General features: G+C 47.0%; 3 protein-coding genes across 3 annotated transcripts; 1 reads left to right on the forward strand and 2 right to left on the reverse strand.

The window, feature by feature from the left end:
• The first annotated feature begins 1484 nt into the window (after positions 1 to 1484).
• Positions 1485 to 3988, forward strand: LOC123448944 (reticulon-like protein B1). Its single transcript, XM_045126000.1, has 5 exons — positions 1485 to 1795; positions 2362 to 2542; positions 3124 to 3265; positions 3365 to 3434; positions 3527 to 3988. Exons 1-5 carry the CDS (start codon positions 1585 to 1587, stop codon positions 3694 to 3696), a joined length of 774 nt encoding a protein of 257 aa, XP_044981935.1. The 5' UTR covers positions 1485 to 1584; the 3' UTR covers positions 3697 to 3988.
• A 764-nt stretch (positions 3989 to 4752) lies between these two features.
• Positions 4753 to 7767, reverse strand: LOC123448953 (F-box protein At5g52880). Its single transcript, XM_045126012.1, has 6 exons — positions 7450 to 7767; positions 6282 to 6433; positions 5845 to 5932; positions 5556 to 5761; positions 5310 to 5461; positions 4753 to 5092 (listed from the first exon to the last, which is right to left on the reverse strand). The coding sequence occupies exons 1-6, from the start codon at positions 7665 to 7667 to the stop codon at positions 4976 to 4978; spliced, it is 933 nt and encodes a 310-aa protein (XP_044981947.1). The 5' UTR covers positions 7668 to 7767; the 3' UTR covers positions 4753 to 4975.
• Positions 7768 to 9095: 1328 nt separating this feature from the next.
• LOC123417995 (photosystem I assembly factor PSA3, chloroplastic) lies at positions 9096 to 10499 on the reverse strand. Its single transcript, XM_045106938.1, has 3 exons — positions 10075 to 10499; positions 9825 to 9989; positions 9096 to 9709 (listed from the first exon to the last, which is right to left on the reverse strand). Exons 1-3 carry the CDS (start codon positions 10492 to 10494, stop codon positions 9389 to 9391), a joined length of 906 nt encoding a protein of 301 aa, XP_044962873.1. The 5' UTR covers positions 10495 to 10499; the 3' UTR covers positions 9096 to 9388.
• Positions 10500 to 14508: the final 4009 nt, after the last annotated feature.

The raw sequence follows: 14508 nt of genomic DNA on the forward strand, positions 1-14508 counted from the left end.
TCACTCATCTTGCTTCGTATGTAGTCATCTAATAAAATCTTTTAAAAGACTTATATTTAGTAACGGGGGAGTAGAAAGTTTCATGGAGCAATGTCTCTCGTGGCATCCTCGGCAAAACAAAAAAGAAAACATGAAGTCAAAATCTAAAAAAATGCGAATAGTAACGTTATTCCGATCCAGAATACAACTACAGTCATGCTAAATCTGTAAACTACATGTAAGCGAATACAAGCATGTTTTTTGGAGCACATCCACCGACCACCGAGCATGCATGGCCATTGTAGGCCAAGCGGGGGCAAAGGTTGTGTGCTTTCCACACGCAAAAAATAAATAAAATAAAATAAGGTTGTGTGCTTTCGAACCCAAGGTGGGTGCGCTTCCCCAAATGTCGATCCAAGTTCGATAGAGCATGTGGAGCCTCCCTCCCATCTACTCCCTCCGTCCGAAATACTTGTCCTAAGGATGAATGTATCTACATTTATTTTAGTTATAAATACATCAATTATATCCATTTTTAGGACAAGTATTTCCGGATGAAGGGAGTATAAGTCTTTTTAGAAATTTCACTAAATGACTGCATACAAAGTAAAATGAATGAATGTACATTCTAAAATATGTTTATATACATTCGTATGTAGACTTATAGTGAAACCTCTGTGAAGATTTATACTCCCTCCATCCATATATGTAGGGCCTAATGCATTTTTCGAGATTGTCTGTGACCATCGATAAGATTAATAGTATATGAAATGTATAATATGAAAATTATATCTTTAAAAGCTCCTTTCACGTACGAATTTGAAAATATGCTTTGTGTAACTTGCATGTCATATATTATTCTTTTAACATATGATCAAAGTTAGCCTCAAAAAACGCATTAGGCCCTATATATATGGACAGAGGAAATACGTATTTAGGAACGGAGGGAGTATTCTCCCACCCGTATCCTTAACTGCCCCCAAAAAGGAACATTTATACGTGCCGCGTCCATGTCAAAGCACGGCAACACGACGCTCACGAACATCTCGCCGTGCTACTCACGACGCTGAACCGCCAGAAAAAAAAAGGGGCTCCCAAAAAGGAATTCTCCGGAGAAAATTCCCGAGGCTTTTGCCTTCCGCGACTGTGGACTTCTTGGCCCCCGCAAAAGAAAAAAAAAAAAAAGCTGGGACCGAGCCGGCGTCCAGAAGCTTCCGTCCTACTACACGAGCCGCGACCCCGTCCCCGCCGACGGATGCCGTCCGCCCGCCACGCGTCGCCCCCCGCACGTCCGTCCCTCCCTCCTCGCGATTATCACCGCGGCCCCCACTCCCGTGGGCCCAACGCCCCCCCCCCCCCCCCCGCTGTTGTCACGCGCCTCGTGCACCCGGCCCCTCGCCCCACGCCCACTGCCTAGCGGGTCCCACGCCCCGGGGTTCGGTGCTAGGGCCACGCGAGGCGGAGCAGGCGCACAAAACACGCGGCCCCGAGGCACGGGAAAGGAAAGGGATTGATTGATCCAGCGGGCGACGGCAGGCAGAGTCGCAGAGAAGGCAAGCGTCCGTCGGGCTCGAGCGAGCGAGCGAGCGAGAGAGAGAGGGCAGCATGAGCGAGCAGGGGGCGGGGCAGGGCAGCAAGGAGGAGTCGCTGATGGACAAGATCACGGAGAAGTTCCACGGGTCCTCCTCCTCCTCCTCGTCGTCGGACGACGAGGCGGGGAGGGCCGCCGGGTCGTCGTCGTCGTCCGTCAAGGCCAAGATCTACCGCCTCTTCGGCCGCGAGAAGCCCGTCCACTCCGTCCTCGGCGGCGGCAAGCGTGAGTCCGCTTACCCCTCGCGTGCTTCGTTCAGCCCAGCGTGGTTTCGCAGATCCGGCCGCACCGGGGCTTCCGCTTCCGAGCGCTCGACAGCTCGTCTAGGGAGACCGCAACCTGCCCGCGCTTGCTCCGGTTTCTCTAGTGATCTCTCTAGACGAGCTGTCCAGCGCTCAACGACTAGGGAGAGGGAGTAGAAAGCTCGGTGTTCGTCGGACACGGGCCCCGCTAATTAGTCCCTAGATGGAGAAAGCGTCCGATCTGCGATTTTCCGGGTCAAGTCACCGCCCCGCGGCATTGTCGGCGGTGCGTGATTAGATTACAACTGTCTGTACCTGATGATGAAGCCTCTGCTCCTAGGCTCTGGCTCGGTTCAAGTGATTCAGGGATTCTGTTGCTACTGTTATTTTGCAAGAGGAAGCAGGCTAGCAGCCGAGCCCGTGGCGCCGCGTCCTTCTAAGCTGGCTTGAACCCTGCGATGCTTTCTTCCTTTGCTAGATCGATAGGCCTCGTTGGTTCGGGCCTCTTCTTGATGTGCTGTGCTTATGGTGTTGTTGTGCTTGTTGCAGCCGCCGACCTCTTGCTGTGGAGGAACAAGAAGATCTCCGGCGGGGTGCTCGCGGGCGCCACCACCATCTGGCTGCTGTTTGAGGTCCTGGAGTACCATCTCCTCACCCTCCTCTGCCACGGCTTCATCCTCACCCTGGGCATCCTCTTCCTCTGGTCCAACGCCTCTGCCTTCGTCAACAAGTGAGCTTCTTCGAGTTTACCTTGTTATTTGCACCCACATCAGTTGTGAGATGACAATGCCTTGTGAGCTTGTTATTTGCACCCACATCAGTTGTAGGATTTGCAATGCCTCGTGAACTTATTGTTTGCACCCACATCAGTTGTAGGATGGCAATGCCTCGTGAGCTTATTATTTGCGCCCACATCAGTTGTAGGATGGCAATGCCTCGTGAGCTTCTTATTTGCACCCACATCAGTTGTAGGATGGCAATGCCTCGTGAGCTTGTTATTTGCACCCACATCAGTTGTAAGATGGCAATGCCTCGTGAGCTTGTTATTTGCACCCACATCAGTTGTAGGATGTCAATGCCTCGTGAGCTTCTTATTTGCACCCACATCAGTTGTAGGATGGCAATGCTTCATGAGCTTCTCTTTTGCACCCACATCAGTTGTGGGATAACAATGCCTCGTGAATACAACCTGCATTTCTGTTTCGTGTATGGAACTATGGATGAATGCTGTGTAAACAAGTTTGTGATTACAATGATGATAACAGTTGTGGCAATGGATCCAAGTTTGTGATTGTAAATATATATTTTCAGGTGCCCTCCCAACATTCCAGAGGTGAAGATCCCTGAGGACCTGGCGGTCAATGTTGCCCGCTCGCTGCGCTATGAGATCAACAGGGGCTTTGCTAGCCTGAGGGCCATTGGCCAAGGCCGCGACCTGAAGAAATTCCTGATTGTATGTTGATCGGTTGCATGATTTAGTTCTCTTTAACCTTCACTTGTTCATTCCTGGTTTGTTTGATTGGTGACTTATTATGTTGTCTCTTTGTTCCAGGTGGTTGCAGGCCTGTGGATCCTCTCTGCTCTTGGCAGCTCCTGCAATTTCCTCACCTTGTTCTACATAGGTAAATGTAGCTTGTTGCTTCAGTATGTAACTTGCATATGTGCAATAGGCTTACCTAGCTTTGTTTCACTGATTATGCCTTCATGTTTGCAGTCTTCATGGTACTCTACACCGTGCCTGTCCTGTACGAGAAGTATGAGGACAAGATTGATGCTTTTGGAGAGAAGGCCATGGTCGAACTGAAGAAGTACTACGCCATCTTCGATGAGAAGTGCCTGTCCAAGATTCCCAAGGGTCCGTCCAAGGACAAGAAGCAGCATTAGAACAGTAGAGAGTACCCTGCGCAGATTTATCTTCAAAGTTGATCACTACTCGTCGGTTTTCAAGGATGGTTGTGAACTTGTGATTCCATGTCCGTAGGTGATAGTAGATACCACTATCTGGTCAAAATCCTGGCACGGTCATTAGTGTGACGTGCAACTTCTACGAACTTAGTAGTCATGCCAGCTTTTGCTCAGTATCCTCACTTGCAAGTTGTGTTGGTGTAATATGGCAGTGATGTTTGTGACTTCAGGAGACTTGGTACAATGAAGTGGCTCTTTGGGTGTGTCATCATTCCTGGGGTTTATGTCGTTTGTTGGTCTTGATATGCATATGCATCCGTTGGGCTTCAGTTGATTTGGATGAATGTTTTGTCTATCATGTTTGTGTGCTGAAGCGTCTAGTTTTGTGATCACTAGTCATTCTACAATGAAGTGACACTTTGGATGTTATGTCATCCCTGGGGTTTATATCGTCATTCTTGTGGTTTATATCTACAATGAAATGGCACTTTGGATGTTATGTCATTCCTGGGGTTTATATCGTCATTCTTGGGGTTTATATCTACAATGAATTGGCACTTTGGATGCTATGTCATTCCTGGGGTTTATATCGTCATTCTTGGGGTTTATATCTACAATGAAGTGGCTCTTCGGATGTTATGTCATTCCTGGGGTTTATATCTACAATGAAGTGGCTCTTTGGATGTTATGTCATTCCTGGGGTTTATATCGTTTTATTCTTAGGGTTTATAACTATTTATGTTGGGCTTCAGCTGATTCGGATTAATGTTTTGTCTATCATGTTTGTGTGCTGAAGCGTTTGGTTTTGTCAGATCACTTGTGTACATATAAACCGCCTTGAGAGGTTTTGTTGAGCCTGTGATGGAGAAGCACATCACTATGTACTCCCTCCGCGCCATAATATAAGAGCGTTTTTGACACTAGTATAGTGCAAAAAATGCTCTTATATTATGGGACAGAGGTAGTATATGTATATGTCTCAGAAATTACCAGAAATCAAAATGGTATAACAACGAATTGCTAAAACATGAGAAATATAAAACCATCTTTGCATATGATCACTTGTCCTTATCAAGAGTTGCTATCGCTGCTAGTGTTCTGTTTACAGCAGTGGGTGTAGGAGCAGAGTGTTTGAAGTTATAAGTTCTCATTGAACATTTCATGGTGAATTACAACAGCGTGAATGCCGGTGTCAGAAATCACCAGAATATAAACGGTACAACAAAACTAGCTTACACATATATACAAGCGAATTCACTCAAACACGAGAATTCCAAAGTCGTCTGGGCACGTTGTTTTCAGAATCACTATCTGTATCTTCACTGTCAGATGATGAAGACGGTCGATCATGAGCATTTAATATGTAACAAGCAACCTGGCATATAAACGAGTGAAATCAGTCCGACAAATGTACAATGGAATATCAAGTCAAGTGAAAGTGCAGAGCTAAAGGTACAAAAATAACAAATACTCATGGACTACATCCAAAAGGCTGATCAATCTGTAAAATGGATATTACGATTAAAAAATAAATTTATCGCATGCAAAAACCCCATCATACAAAGTATTGACTATAAGATAGAAGCACTTACTGCATAAGGTAACATGGGCATTAGTTTTACTTCATCTCTTCCTTTCTTAGGACAATGGTGAGGAGCAGCACACGTCAAATTGCTCAGCCAAAGAATCGAACGGCATTGCTGACATATTGCTCTATTTGATGAGGCACTCCAGCTTATGCACTCTGTATTAATGATAATTCCGTCATGTTTAGAAGGGAATACTGGAAGTTGCCCAGTGTAATTTACATCGAGAATACTAGCATACGAGAGCATTACCTGCATGCTTGTTGCGGAAAACCTCTTTCCAGTTCAAATTGGGATCATCAAATACTGGATCCACATTATTCTGCACAAGAAGAGCATGACTGTTTTGTATACCACTGGATACAGGCGTGCTGTTGGAGCTCAAATGGGACGCGCTAAAGAAGAGGGAGTAGTTTGTTTTCCACAGCTTGCTGTCGTTTGCAGATGAATTCCAAGGCCTTCTAGGGAATATGCAAGTGTCAACAACAAGAGCTAGCATATGTTTGGAAATAGTATATGGTATGAGAGAAGAAAAAAATACCAGCACACAAGACTAGCTGCCACCAAAGAACGCATGTCCAGAAAACTGAAGATATGAATAAGCACATCATTTGGTATGTGTGGGGGACCTGTCAAAGAGGTTCAAGACAAATATCACAATGATAGTGTATTGATATATGAGGATACATACTCATAAACTCCCCCCCCCCCCCCACACACACAAAAATGACAGGAAGCTGCAGCTCAAGATGATTAGGTAGTTATACTGAGACATGTAAAAGTAGGGATATAAAAAAAAGGTCGAGTTGCTTCACAGAACCTAGAATAATAATAAAGTAAAAGCACACATTTTTATATAATGAATGTTGAAAAGGCACAGTAGTTCCCTACACTTATCTAATGTGTGTAACTAAGACTGTGGGTTAGCTAAGCAGGATGACATCAACCCATTTGCACATCAGAGAAGACCCTACATACCTGGCTCTTGTTGGACTTTAGCCCGCCTCTTATGTAAAATTACAGAATACTTGAACTCTGAAACAGCTTGTGACTTTTTTTGTTTTGGCAGGGAAGCTTCTACCGCTAGGAGAAGACCATTGGCTGCCGCTAATGCATGTTCTGTCTGCACACTATGGGAAACAATGGATTACTACAAACTATAATGTGGCAATACCATGCAAGCGTAAAGTCAAGTCAAAAACCAAACACAACATGCTAGTGAGGATAAATGGGCATTGGATTGGAGTAACAGAATAAAGTTTACTGTGGGATTCCCCCTTGGTTCCATGCATATTTTGATGACACGGATGACTGATCTTTATGATACATGGAAAACATGTCTGTAAGTATATAATATAATACATCAAGCACAAACCATAGATATGACCATGAGCATGCCACAGCGAACCCGTAGAAGGATAAGACAATGCAATGGACTCAAGAGTGACAAGATTATCTACTTGACATGCTTTAAAGTTTAAACTACAATGATGCCCCAAGAGCTCTGCCAAAGCATTGGTGGATCAAGACAATTTAGCTCTATGGAGAGAGTGGGGTATTGGGGTCATTGTGCAAAGGCATGGCACAGTCGTTTTTGAACCATTTTAAAGGCCTCCTGTTATTAAGCCTCCTTTCGCCCTTTCTCATGATCAAGGTTGGTTTTGTTTTTTCAGCCTATACATATAGAATCCAATAAAACTGTGCATGTCAATAACATATCAACCTAAGTGCATATCTCCTTGGGCAAACTTTGAGTAGAATCAACAGTCAGTTTTGCACCAGACGAATTTAAAAGCCAATGCAATGTCATCTAACAAAATAGACCATCAAGTATCAACGCGACCTTTGTTTTTTCATATGACTGTCGATTCATTAAGTTACCAAAGCTCCATAACATCAGAACGATTCGACGAATTATATATAACAGTACGAATTACGCTATCAATCAATTTAGGACGCAAGGTACCACAACTGAAGCAGAGCAGCCACCATATCCATCAGGGTATATTCAAAGGGAAGGATGATTACAAATCCAGATTTCACCACGCAGTAATCCGTCGCAAGATCGCACCGGCGGGCCCACGGGGCGAGGGCACGGGGAATTCGACGAGCCCGCGCGCATCTGGGGGTGGGGAGGAGGGCTTACTCGGGGAGGCGGCGGAACGCGACGAGCACGTCGGCGGCGGCGAGGGCCTGGGCGGCCTTGGGGAGGCCCGCGTACCCGTGGCGCAGGAGCTCGGCCAGCTCGCGGCACGCCGTCGGGTAGTCCCAGGGCCGCGACAGCGCGGCCGCTATCCCCATCTCCGTGTACCTCTTCACGGCCCCCGTGTCCTGCGGCCGCGGCGCCCGCCGCCGCACCGGCATCGCTGGGAGCGCGTGGGCGTGGCTCGTGGAGTCCCCGCTTCACCGTCGGCCCGTCGTCCCGGCCGCCGCGCCACCGCCGTTCATGGCGTCGTGGGGCTGGGCTCTACTAACAATCTTTGCCTATTCTTTGGGGGGTCGCGTAGGAAAGTTTGCACGACCGGTGGTTCGTAGCAGAAGAACACGCGATGACGCGTGTAGAGGGCCCATGTGAGTAATGTGATTCGGCCCACTTGCAACCAGAGCTTGCCTGCTGTTGAAAAAATCGCGGAGGTTATCTTTTTTTTTTTTTGCAAGCTTTTCCTTTTGGCAAACCGTGGAGCTCACTCGATAAACAACAACCGGATAGTCCGAATAAAATTTCTCCTCTTATTTTGTTGGCCACTCTTATTTTTTTGGCCACAATGTTGACCGTCACGCCCAACTAAGGGCATCTCCAGCCGTTGGAGCCCCTGAGAACACCACCAAACCAAAAAAATTAATGTCTTAAAGGGCCAAATGCTTCATCCCATGACAATAGAGGTGCATGTGAATGACATCTTTCTAGCAACACCCCACCTCAATCAAAAGTTTGTGAGAGAAATGATTAAGTGGGTCAAGAAAAAGAACACGTGGGGAGACATGATTCGTCGAAAGTTTTGCCGACGCCCCTAAGAGCCCCCCAGCGCGCTGGGTTTTGCCTGGGTACGCTAGTGCTATTCTGACGCCCTGGGGGGAGGGGGCGCTGGGAGCGGGCAGGGCCGTTTTCCGGCCAAAAAGCGTCACCGAGCCTAATATCGAACCTAAAAAAGATGTCCTGGGGGGCATCCTGGGGGCGCGGGTGAAGATGCTCTAATAAAATGAACCTCGAGTCATCACTTTGCGACAAATAAAACAAGCAAAAAACATGATGATCAATGTAAAGCAAGTATAAAAATTACACGTCTTTCGATTCCAGTGCCACTTGAGTAACTCCATTTCTCCCCACATACGAGCTGACTTTTTGAGGGAGAAATAGGCTATGTCTGGGATGCCCTAAATGGCCTATGCATCTAAAGGATCTAAACCAGCATTTTGTTCAACGGAGTAACCGGTATAAACAATAACACAAAGCACAACATTATGTAAAAAAACATGCGAAAATGTGCATGCCACATAGCTAGTTTAACAAATGATTTTAGGTTATAACACACATCATGGCTAGTGACAAATGCCGTAACAAATACTACTTCCTCTATATTTAAATACTTATAGTTGGAAAGAACTAACGGAAGGAGTATATCATTAACATGTATCCCTCCGTTTCAAAATATAAGATTTTTTAGGGATTCCACTAGGAGACTACATACGGAGCAAAATGAGTAAATCTATCATTTAAAATATGTCTATGTACATCCGTATGTAGTTTATAGTACAATCTCTAAAATGTCCTATATTTAGGAACGGAGGGAGTAATCGCGAACGTGTCACGGCCGGTGACATATTTTTCAAGGAGCACGAGTCAAATCTTATAGTACTATCTTACAAGCTTCTGATGCCCATGGCAGTGCCACTCATATCACACTGCAACAACACTACGAATAAGGAGAGTGATAGCAAGCAAGCATCGACTCGACCCTGCAAATCGTGTCGTTTACAATCCCACAATGGCAGTTGGTTCCTCCTACGTACCGTACCGTGTGTGGCTACATCAAAATCCATTCTCATTTCTCCATGGACCTAGCTGCCAAAAAATGAGCCCCTCCTCACACCGAGTCCAGCTTGTTCTGCTGCAGGAACTCGAGGTCCTTGAGCTGCCTCTGCGCCACCTCCTTGGACACGACCTTTGTGTCGGGGCCCCTCCTCTCGCCGGAGGCCACCTGCTTGGCCATGGTGGACACCATCCTCTCCACCGCCGGCCTCCCCACCGACGGGAACACCGCGTTCAGCATCGTGCACAGCAGCTTCTCGTCCTCCGGCTCCACCATCTCCTGCCCGAAGCAGCACACGTAGATGGCCTCCAGCGCCTTCTCCGCCCGCACCTCCATCGGTATCACCGGCGCCTGGCTCTTGGACTTGGCCCGTTTCTGCATGCATAGCATACATGGTGGTTCATGCCGTGCGTCTTCTCAGGGGCCGGGGACCAAGTTTAGCACTGGAATTGCAGAGAGTTGATGTGGTGAATGTTTTTGGGTGCTTTACCTCCCTTGCTATCTTCATCATGTCGAGGAAGGTCTCCTCCTCGTACTGGATGTCGTTGGACATCCGGAGCCGGGCCACGCCTTCCAGGATCTCCTCTGTTTTCAGCAGCCCGGCGCCAATGGCGGCCAGCCAGCAGCACAGCAGGACGTAGAAGGGGTCTCCCACCTGCGCACGCGGCAAATCAGCAAGCAATTGACCGCCGCGGTTCGGAAAGGAGCCGAGCCGGGCATGTTAAGGTAAGAAGACGCACCTTGCCGCGGCGGTCGTTGAAGTCGTAGAAGGCCTGGGAGTCCATGACGGTGCACTTCTTGCTGACGCGGCGCCGGAACTCGGCGAAGTCGACGGTGTCGCCGCCGACGCCGCCGTCGTCGCTCAGGATGCGCGCCACGAGGCCCACCACGGGGAGGGCCCCGACGATGCGCCCCAGGATGGCCGCCGGCGAGTTCGGGTCCGGCTCCATGTACGCCACCACCGCCCCATGGCGCCGGCGCCGGCAGTGCTGCTGGGCGGGGGGACGGCAGGGCCGCCGGTGGCGCGGGAGGAAGGGGGAGGCGAGCGAGAGCTTGTGGGCGACGGGCAGCACTGTTGTCCCCATGCCCATCGATGGGGTTTTTCTTGGACGGCCTGCGTGTGGTGGGAGTGGCGCGCGCCTTATCTGCCCATGGTGCATGGTCGATCTCGCCTTCGCACGCAAAGGGTCTGGTGGTACAACGTTTTTTTCCCCCAAAACTAACCTTTCGTTCTAGCTACAGTTTCAGATTTGCAAAACTTTCAATATTTTTTTTCACGGAAGTGATTGGAATCACCCGACGTATAACCACGCATGCGTCCGCCTCCGTGGCCGTTGGATCATATTTTAATTAGATGACCAGAAGCAACGCATTACCTAGGCTGTTATTTTGCAACTTAGTGATTGTTGCAATCTCCCTACCATAACTTGCTAGATCTGAATTTGGATCCCAGAAGAGCAACCATCACTCGTGCTCCTACCAAGCTTTCCGCCAAGCTGACTCTTTCTCGTGTCACTTTGATTGCCGCTGTCGAAGAGGTAGTCGATGTGGGCACCGTCGCTGCCACCCATCTTCACCGTGAACGTCGACGTTGTGGTGCGTCCAAACTGAAGCTGCAGCCCACCGTCCCGGGGAGCACCAACATCCGTGTCCATCGCGGGGAATTGTGTCCGCGGTCGCCCCTTCGCCCTGAGGGAGCATCGGCCTTCCTTTCGGTCGACTTGGCCGTCGCTCGCCGTCCGCTACAGCGAGTTTCTGTAACAAGGTCCGTGTTGGAGAAGAAAACTGTAACAAGCCTTTGCTACAGAAATAAATAAATTCCAACAATACATTTGTTTAAAAAATTAAGTTGTAACAAGACCTCTGTTGCAAAAAACAATCCGCAACAAGACATCTATTGCAAAAATAATCTACAAGTTGACCCATGTTACAATTTCTTTCGCAACATAACCCATTTTACAAAAAAAGTTGTACAACAGGACATGTATTGTAATGGTAGAAGGTGACCGTCGGTCGCTCAATCCTCCAGATTTGACAGCTCACGAGACCCTTGGTCGCTCTATCCGTCAGATTCGCCGGCTGACTGATACGTCCATTTTGCATCATGATTTCTTATTAATATTTAAATTATTATTACTCATTATTCTACTTTATGATACAATTTTTATTCATTTTCTCTCTTAATTTACAAGGTACATCATAAAGAGGGAAATTGTCGAAAACTGAAATTCTGGACATGAAAACCAAGAAAAATGCTGAGAATTCTATGGACTGTACATGACCTGAAACATCACAAGGATTTTTTGTGAAATATATCTAAATTTATGGAGCAAAGAAGTGTCAGAGGGGGCCCACCTATGGCTCCTAAGCCAACAGGGCATGACCACCCCCCTAGGCGCGTCCTGATGGCTTGGGAAACCCATAGGCAGGCCATGCCCCCCTCTTCTGCTATATGATGTATTCTGGCCTAAAAAAATAAAGATGATACTTTCAGGATGAAGCGCCGCCATCTCGGGGCGAAAACCTGGGTAGAGGCCCTTTTGCTCTCCGGTAAAGTGATTCTGTCGGAGAAACTTCCCACCGGGAGGGGGAAATCGAAGCTATCGTCATCACCAACTCTTCCTTCTTTGTGGGAGGACCAATCTTCATCAACATATTCACCAGCACCATCTCATGCCAAATCCTAGTTCATCTCTTGTATTCAACCGTTGTCTCAAAACCTCACATTGGTACATGTGGGTTACTAGTAATGTTCATTACATCTTGTAGTTGATGTTTGTTGGTTTGTTTGGTGGAAGATAATATGTTGAGATCATTTAGGATATTTATTATACCTTTGATACTGAACATGGTGATGATTTGTGAATAGTTACTTTTGTGCTTGAGGACATAGGAGAAGTCTTGTTAATGCCAACTACATAACACTTCACCATACTTGGGCCTAAGTGAAGACATTGTGGAGTAATAAGTAGATGATGGGTTGCTAGGGTGACAGAAGTTTAAACCCTAGTTTAAGTGTTATTTCATAAGGGGCTGATTTGGATCCACATGTTTTAGGCTATGGTTAGATTTATATTAATTGTTCTTTTGCAGTTGCGGATGTTTGCGAGAGGGGTTAATCATAAATGTGTTTCTTGTTCAAGTAAGAACAACACCTTAGCACTAGTCAACCCACGTACCAAATTATCAAAATAACGAACGCGAGTCAACTCAACATGATGAACATGACTTCCATGCGTCCTCGAGAGTGTTTTTATTTATATAAGAGAACTTTCAAGATTTTCCTTTGCTAGAAAAAGGATTAGACCATCTTGCTGCACACTTGCTACTTTTGTTATTTGTTACTTTCTACCAATTATCTTGCTACAAAACTATTTATCAGTGTTACTCACAACACTTGTAGAGAATACCTTGCTAAAACACCAGTAGAGAAAAGCCTACCTATGGCGTGGCAAAAATGACAGTGCTGGCGTATACACCCGACGCCACCATATCGCACCAGGGTTCAAAAATAGTGCTGGCATTGGAGTTGACACCAACAATATTTGACATGTTTGTGGCGTGCCACGTGGCCAACACCAACACTAATATTTATGAGTAGTGTCATTGCATGTTAGTGTGACATCAGCAATTTCATTTTCATATTTAAACCAAATTTATACAGCATCACGATCAAACAAAATGACAATATAATCAAAGTTTAGAACATTAATGAAATAGTACAATTCAAATACCAGAGTCTAAGTTCAACAATACCCATTTTTTCACATTATTCAGAAAAGTATGAAAATTAGGCAAACAACATAAGTCTGCAATTTCAACAAAACAGGAGGTGGCAACCTTAAAACTACTAGCTAGCTAACTCAACATTACTACACACAGAGTCAGGATCATAATCTGGAGTAAGTGGACCATCATCATCACTACCATTAGGCTAGTTCTACACCATGATCTCGTCACGATCGTAGGCAAGGTAGAATGTGACTCCAGTAGTAAAAAACAGACCTTTCATCCGCAACATTAGTCCCGGTTGGGTTGCGGACTAGGACTAATGTGATGGGGCCTCTGCGAGCCCCTTGTTGGGGAACGTCGGATGGGAAACAAAAAATATCCTACGCTCACCAAGATCAATCTAGGAGATGCAAATCTACGAAAGGAGATATTGTACCTAGATACCCTTGTAGATCGCTTAGCGGAAGCGTTAAGAAACACAATTGATGTAGTCAAACATCTTCGCGATCCAAATCGCGATCTGTCCCGCGATCCCATCATGATCCGCCCCGATCTAGTGTCAAACGGACGACACCTCCGCGTTCAGCACACGTACAACTCAATGACGTTCTCCGCCTCCTTGATCCAACAAGCAAGGATGGAGAGGTTGATGAGTTCTCGGGTAGCCGATGGATGATGGTGGTGGTGGTGTTGCTCTCCGGGCAGGGCTACACCTAGCGCTACTGAAATCGCGAACAAAGGAGAAAACGATATAGGAAGAGAGAGGGGCGCCAAGGGCTTCGTGTGTCCTCTTGGGGCGCCCATCCCCTATATATATAGGTGGAGGGGCGTGGGGAACAACCCCTCCAAACCCTAGGGCGCAGCCAAGGAGGGAGGAGGTGGAATCCTAGTCCCCTGCCTTCCCTTCCATACAAAGATGGACTTTCCACCTTTCCCAACTGCATGGGCCTTGAGGCACTTGGGCGCTTGGCCCAATAAGGCCACAATGTCTCCCCTTAGCCCATGCAAACCCTTGGTACGTGGTAGAACCCTTGGTGGACTTCCGAACTCCTTTGGAAGTTTCCGGAACTTTCTAGAAGCTTCCCGGTACAATACCAAAAAAACCCGAAACTTTTCCAGTAGCCAACATATGACTTCCCATATATAAATATTTACCTCCGGACCATTCCGGAGCTCCTCGTGATGTCCGAGATCTCATCCGGGAGTCCGAACAACCTTCGGTCACCAACATACATAACTCAACTATACCGAAATGTCACCAAACCTTAAGTGTGCAGACCCTACGGGTTCGGGAACTATGCAGACATGACGTGAGACACTCTCCGGCAAATAACCAATAGCGGAACCTGGATGCCCATATTGTCTCCTATATATTGTACGAAGATATTTATTGGTCGAACCACGATGTCAAGGATTTAATCAATCCTGTATACTGTTCCCTT

The sequence above is a fragment of the Hordeum vulgare genome, chromosome 1H, assembly GCF_904849725.1.
Source record: "Hordeum vulgare subsp. vulgare chromosome 1H, MorexV3_pseudomolecules_assembly, whole genome shotgun sequence".
Classification (NCBI taxonomy): domain Eukaryota; kingdom Viridiplantae; phylum Streptophyta; class Magnoliopsida; order Poales; family Poaceae; genus Hordeum; species Hordeum vulgare.